Source organism: Manis pentadactyla, chromosome 10, assembly GCF_030020395.1.
Source record: "Manis pentadactyla isolate mManPen7 chromosome 10, mManPen7.hap1, whole genome shotgun sequence".
Taxonomy (NCBI): Eukaryota; Metazoa; Chordata; class Mammalia; order Pholidota; family Manidae; genus Manis; species Manis pentadactyla.
This window is the reverse complement of record NC_080028.1, coordinates 29,362,015-29,369,052: the sequence shown is the minus strand read 5'-3', so window position 1 is coordinate 29,369,052 and position 7,038 is coordinate 29,362,015. Positions and strand designations below refer to the sequence as shown.

The following is a 7,038-nucleotide window of genomic DNA, read 5'->3' as shown; positions in this document are numbered from 1 at the left end:
CTACTTTGAACAGGCAGTTTAGGGAATGCCAGGAGCGGAAACCGTTCAGAACTGGATTAACACAAGCCAAGTTGAACTGCAACCCACTTCTCCTTTCTGAGCTCTGGCTGAGTTGGGGCACCCAAATAAGAGACTGACTTGGTATTTTTCTGCACGCCTTTTATACATGCTTAGTTGCTGAGCTTAGTAGCTAACACTGGACGGTTTGATATGATTGCCATAAATTCAGGGCCACTTGCCTCCTGCTGTGTAGACTACTGAACAATCCAACAAGCATCTCATATCTGCCATGTGGGTGAAAAGCTCAGTGCAGATAAAGGGATTAAGCTCATTTGAAAGGGGCCCAAAATGTAGGTATGTTCTAGTTCTTTTGATTTCATACACCTGCTCTTTACTTTTATTTTGATTTGTGTACTTTTGCACTTGAGACAAGGAGAGGGGATGTCTCAAGGAAAATGACAGAACATTAAGCCTTTACCTTGAAACTGTTCCAAATAATCTTGATGTAAGGTTAAATAGGGGTTTGTGGCCCACATTTGAAACCAGTTAAGCACAAAGTGCATTAGAATAGGAGTGGCAAAGCTTTATCTCAGGGTCAGATGTGAAGTTTTAAAGCCACATCCAGGCTCAGGGAGAAAGTTTAGCTATGCCTTGCATGTGTATGAAAAAGGGGAGGCACCACTTCTGAATCATTTATTCCAACACAAGGATAATTTGCAGGTAGAATTGCCACAGTAGCAGACTAGAGAATTATCCCCACTTTCTCCCTGGCACGTGTAAGTATATTAATGAGAAGATGCTGACGGGGAAGGTGAGAGATTAACACTGTGGCTGTCATCTTGTTATTCTGGTAGCCCCTCTTTATGACTATTCATGAGTATCCAGATCTGACACTTCAGCAAGGTGTGCTCTGTGGCTTGATTTTTCAAGAGCATATTTTCTTAGATAAGCCAGAACTCTATTCATAGAAAGTATTGTCCAAAGGCATGATACAGGCAGTCCATTTTATGATATATTTGAAACAAAAGGTTTATTTCATAAAACTGCACCTGAAAAACATTCTTGGAATAACTTCAAAGATGAGATTGATTCCTGTATGTACATATACAAGCCTGCTATTCATTCCTGTACATACATTACAAGCCAGTATCACTCCCCAGTGGAAAAATTCCTAAAATGTGTCACTTCACATGAAGGTACAATTAAGGAGAAATTAAAAAAACACACATTCAATAGCCAAAATAGTTATTTATTAATAATTTAAGGTTTTACATTCTTATAATAAATTTTAGCTCAAAACTTTACACCATTAACATAATAGAGCAACTTAACTCCCCCATCTTCACAATCATATGCACTTCACCTATCAATCAAATGGGTACCCATGCTCACACACACGCTTCCAGTTTTATACGGTTTTGTTTTTTAAAAAGGAAAGAAACCAACCCAAAGTATTGCATTTGAGGTGACACTCCCTGAAGAAATTTGTACAGAGGTAATACACTGTTTAGCACAGCTTTAGTTAAAAAAAAAAAAAGATGTGAGCCCATGATTTTGGTATCTTTCCAAGAAATCCCCTTTGAGGCAACACAAGCCAAAATATTTACAAAGGTAAGGCATAGTCAAACTACATAAAGAGGGGAAAAAAAAAAAATCACAAGATATATAAAAGAGACTGAAAACTGCACCATAATAAGGTCTCAGCGATAATAGTGTCCATGAAAATGTCATTCAGAATTGGTAGTCGAGCATGCTGCAAATATGTCCTTTGGATTAGAAGAGAGCAAAAGTTCCTATTTTCTATTTTAAGAAGTGGCATACTGCTCTTTCTCCCTTTGGATGATTTCTTTTAAACCCATCAAAGAAAACAAACACAATTCAAACACTGTCGAGTGACTTAAGATCAAATATTTACAATAATCAAATGGAATAGCAGATTCTATTTATTTATTTGCAAAGTGATACTGCAAATACAGAGCTGAAACCTCTCTTTGGCTCCTCTATATGCAAAATTGAATCAGTCTTCACTGAAGACAATATATAGGCAGTTCCAGATGCAAAAGGGAACAGTCATACCAGGCCGTAATGATCACACGCTCCTTCCCTACCACTTGGTCCTACCCTGCACACCTGGAAGCCCTCAAATTCCAGTCCCTGGGTGGATAAGCTGCATACAGGGGTACAGAGCAAACCTAATTACTGCCTGTATCTATACAACATGTCCTAGTCTTCCATCAGGAAGGGAGCAACTCTCTCCCATTGTAATGACCAATTCCACAGGTGAACCTTGTCTAACACAGACAACTGGGGTCATTTTGACACCTGGGGTGGGCCTCATACAAATAAAGCAGCCCAGCTGAAGTTGTCAAGAGAAACTGCTAAAAGAACGGATGCATCCCAGTGAGGACCATGGGGCCTTTCATGTGGATTGCAGGGAGTCCACTTGGTATACATTCTGGTTGGAGGGGGTGGTGAAATAGAGCTGCTGCGCTGGGACCCGGTTGTCACAGGGGCTGCTGAGTCCCAGTGTCCTCTCGAAGTCCAGCAGCTGGCCCATGAAGTTGAAGTTTGGGGAGATGTTGGATTTCTTCATCTTGACAATGTCATAAGCATCGTTCATTGACAGATTGAGCTTCTGCATGAGATAAGCCACAGTCACAGTGACTGAGCGGCTGATGCCAGCCAAACAGTGTACCAGGACGCCACAGTTTTTGCCCCGGGCTTCATCTGTAAACACACAAAGAGAAAGGTGAGATTTCAGTAGACTGAAAACTACCCTTTATGAATGATCAGTCTAAAAACCGTATTTTTTCAAAAAATGGATAGAAAGTAATCACGTGTGGCAGCTGAGCCCTGCAGGCAGCAGAAAATGTATCATTGCGATGAAACATGTACACTGGGCACAATTACATATTTCAGATGTTTTCTGAAAAGGGAGCTTTTGTATTAAGTTTCTGCCAACAAAAAACTCCTTAATGTGTACATTCTTGGCCTCAGCATGTGAATACCAGAAACCCTGCAATATGGTTGTGAATGCCTCTTACACAGACAAGCAGACTGCAAGGGTCTATTAAATTATTCTCCAACTGTTGTGCAGCTAACAATAGAGGTATTCAGGCATTTTAAAAGAGAGGGAAGTCACAGGGGACAGCCCATTAGGAGGAACAGGATGTCGACAGGGCCTGAAAATGAGTTCCTTTGTAATAGGAAATGCATTACAATGCCTGGAGATTCGCTTCTCCAGGCTTCCAGCCCAGTCCTTCCTGCTGAGCTCAGGTTACCCTCACTGTCTCATCGTTAACAGGTATCCCAGTAACATTCAACTGTTAGTATAACGTCTACCACTCAGGGTTTTCCAACAACTAACGACGTCCTAAAATAACTCCCAGGTCTTTAAAAATTATAAAGCAATGCTAAAATGCCTGTCTACAGTGAGTTCTATCTAGCCCTCCCCCGAGTCCAAAGATGGTGGGAAAATTCTCGTCTGATTATGTATGGCTCCCTTTCAAAGGACTGAACTCAAGAATCAAGAAACGGGCAGCATTTTAAACACACACCTGTGGTTTGCAGCCTTATCAAAAAACACTTTTTCTTTTCTTAACAATTAAACTAGAATTGAGAACGCCCTAGGATCATTAGAGACCTGCATTCCGACATCAAGCAGCCAGAAAGATTGAGAGCTCCAAACTCTAGGGCTGGCTAGGAGTTTTTGCATTTAAAAGTCTGAGCGAGGATTGTTAATTAGTCTCACCTATGAAAGAAATGGCCTCAGGGAAAAACTGGGACAGGTTTTGGCTCCAGTGATCCGAAATGGGAATCTGCTTGTATTTAAACTCTCCTGCGTTCTCAAAGAGATTCGGCAAATTGGGGGTGACGTTCAAGATGTACTTGATGCCGAACTCCTCCAACACGTCCAGGTTGGTGGAGTCCTTGGCACAGCCCAGGTAGAGGAAGGGCAAGATCTCCACGGGGAAAGAAGGCTGGCTGTTGGACAGCGGGCTGCCATCCGAGTCCGTTGCACTATTGGGGTCTCGGTCAAGATCAGACTCAATGTCCGAGGAGGAGTCGGAGCTGATGCGCAGGCCCCCGAGCCCCAGCACTGGCAACGGTGGCGAGCTGCTGCCGCACGAGCCGTCTAGATTGGTCTCGCAGTGCAGGGCGAACTCTGCTTGGAACTTACTGAAACCACCTGCCAGGACGAAAAAAGCAATCGTAACCCGAGATCCCGTAGTAGTTTTCACAGCTTGTGAGAGCCAAGCGGTGTTCAGGGAACACCTCAGCACCCTACGAACCCCACTCGCACACAGCCGGATTTAACAGAAAGACACATGTGCACCTTGGGACTGGAAAGAACGGGTCCGCCTCCGCGGAGAACCCTCAATCTTAAATCCGGAAAAGCACAAAATGGCAACTTTGCCGTTTTGAGGGCCTGGGAGGTACCAATCTGTACCCCAAATAACCTCTCCCACCCCGCAAATCTTAATTTAAAATTGGACGATAGAAAGCAGGTAGATGGAAGGTATTGCAGGTAGGAAGGAAAACTCATTGGAAATAAACACCCCGGGCCTGCGGCCGGAAGCGGGTGAATTCTGCACAGGCCGGCTGCCGAACGCGCAAGATTCGCAGCTGGGAGCCTGCGGACCGCCCTTAGCAAGGCAGCGAGGCGCGGCAGCGCCAGCCAAGAGCAGCCAAGGTCCTTCCAGTCAGCGTAACCTGATTACCGCCCGCGACCCCTGCCCGGCCCCGCGCCCGGGCCTACCCGGCACGTACCTTCCAGGTAGAACGCCCGGCATCCCTCGTCCTTGAGCTTCTTGAGTAGCAGCCCAAGCACGGACTCGCCGCCGGTGTTCTCGTTCCAGTCGCTGCTACTTTCGTCGTAGAGCACCACTGTGTCGGTGCCGCAGCGCCGGGTAAAGCGGTCCCGGTCCTCGCTGCGCGTGAAGAGCGCGCGCACGGGCAGGTTGCCCTTCTGCAGGCGCCGCAGCATGATGCCCGGGATGGCCACGTTGATGGCTGACTCGATGTGCGACGACTCGTACAGCTCCTGCGGCCGGCAGTCCATCAGCAGCAGCCGCTCGTTGCCCAGCTCCAGCTGCTCGTTGAGCCACGCCACCGTCTTGCTGATCGCCATTTCCGACGCGACGGGCACAGGTCTGAGCGTATCTATCATGAGGGTCAGGCTGCGGGAGGGCGGGGTGCCTACCAGACGCCCCTCGGGGCAGGCATAGGCCTAGCGCACCGCGCGAAACCGCGTTTAATTCCCCTTCGCCCTTCCCAAGCCGGATTAGTGGTTGGGGAAGGCAAGACAAGTGAAGCCGGCGGTTCCTTCTGCAGGCGCTGGCTCTTGGTGTCAATGAATCTCTTTGAATGAGAAACTGCCCAGACAGTTTTGTTCCTCCCCAGTGAATGAAATCCAATTAATTCGGACTCCGTGCTACTGAGAGGGGAAGGAGAAAAAGTCCAGCGGCCCCTAAACCCTCCCTCCAAGGCTGCACCTCAAATCCACCCGGTCGTCTTTCTCCTCGGATTATTCAAGCCTCGATTTGCTCACTCTCCCTTGGACTCAGCCTTCGCACACCCCCTGCGCGAGGCAGCTCCTCAATGGATACAAACAGCTAGCGTCTCAATGGATACATTCTCCGGGCCAGCCAATGAGCGCGCTGCGGAAGGGGCTGTTGCCGTGGGGACGGGCCGGCTGGAACAGGTTGTGTTGATGAATTGTTAATGAGTTTGTCATTCACAAAAACGGAAAGGAATTTCCGCTCCGGATAAGCCCCAGTGCAAACAAGCTGCAACTGCGGGCTCGGCGGGAGGAAGGAGAAAGAAGAGGAGGCGGCGGCGGAGGAGGAGCAGGGCACATAAACCAGGGCACTTCAGTTGTCTCATGTTTCCGTCTGTTGAGAGGTCACTCTCCGCGTCCGAACTTTTGCGCACAAATGGTGCAATTAGCAGGCACAAACGCCCTTGTTAGCGACGCCTGTGCTCGCAAGCTTAGTTTTAGGAAAACTTGTGCTTTTTTCTCTTTTTGTTCTCTTAAACTCATTTGGACTGCAGTTCGCTTTTACCACCCCCTTCGCCCCCGCCCTCCTTTAGGCGGTGGGTGGCATTTGTTTTGACAGTTTTAAAAGCCCAGCTATGTTGGCTCTGATGTTCTTTGAGCCGAGGCTGTGTTGGGGCTGGTGAAATGCCTGGGCTTTAGTGACCGATGAGGTGTTAAATGCTAATCCAACATCTTTCGAAACAAACCGGGATTTTGTTAAAAACAGTTTAAAGCAAGCAAACAAACAAATGCATGTTTGTCCGGGTAATAGGGAGAAAGCTCCTTTTAAAACTGCGTTTAATTAGGATTTTTTTAAACAGTGGAGACTGCAGAAATAAATGTATTGGACAGTCTGATTCTTTTATTTCTCTTTAGCGGCGTGGCGCGTTCTGAGCCATTGTTCCGGGGCTCCAAGGCCCCGGCCCCGCCTCAGCCACCGCACTCTGGGGGGTTGCTCTCGATAATGATTTCTGGGTAGCGAGGTCGACTTCCGACCGAGGAGCCGGTTGGCGGGACCGCCTGGGCGAGGTGCACCAGGGCGCACAGTGCCTTGCTGGCTGTCCCAAGCATGGGCGAGGCGTGGAGCAGTCGTCCTGCAAGGCCGTCAGGCTGCGGACGCTCTGGCGGACTCGGGGACTGATTACTGTAGACCCGGAGGCACGTCGGTGGGGAGCCTTTCGCTCGCCCGCGCCGGGCCACCCCTTCCCCACCGGAGCCGCAGCCCCCTCCCCGCCTGGCCGAACACCGACCGCGCCTGCGCGTTGCGCTCCTTGCCAGCACCCCGGCGCCCCCGTCTCCTCGTTCAGGAGGCGCGGGGCATTGGGCTACCCTGCAGACGGGTGCGGGCAAAGTACGGGTCTCTAGACTCCTTAGCGGCCTGGGCGGGTGAGCGGCAGGAGGAATGCCTGCCGGGACCTCTCGTCTCCAAGGAGAGCTGGGAGTCCCGGGGAGCGTCTGTGCGGCTCTGCAGAGCCAGCAGGTAACTGCAGGGGTGCTGG

General features: G+C 48.9%; 1 protein-coding gene across 2 annotated transcripts; it reads right to left on the bottom strand.

The window, feature by feature from the left end:
- Window positions 1-1,228: 1,228 nt before the first annotated feature.
- On the bottom strand, window positions 1,229-6,401 carry DUSP6 (dual specificity phosphatase 6). Of its 2 annotated transcripts, XM_036890076.2 has the most exons (3): window positions 4,771-6,378; window positions 3,752-4,189; window positions 1,229-2,727 (listed from the first exon to the last, which is right to left on the bottom strand). In XM_036890076.2, exons 1-3 carry the CDS (start codon window positions 5,168-5,170, stop codon window positions 2,420-2,422), a joined length of 1,146 nt encoding a protein of 381 aa, XP_036745971.1. In that variant the 5' UTR covers window positions 5,171-6,378; the 3' UTR covers window positions 1,229-2,419. The 2 variants fall into 2 exon arrangements, with proteins under 2 accessions (XP_036745971.1, XP_036745972.1); XM_036890077.2 differs by lacking the exon at window positions 3,752-4,189 and having other exon boundaries at window positions 4,771-6,401.
- Between the last annotated feature and the right edge of the window lie 637 nt (window positions 6,402-7,038).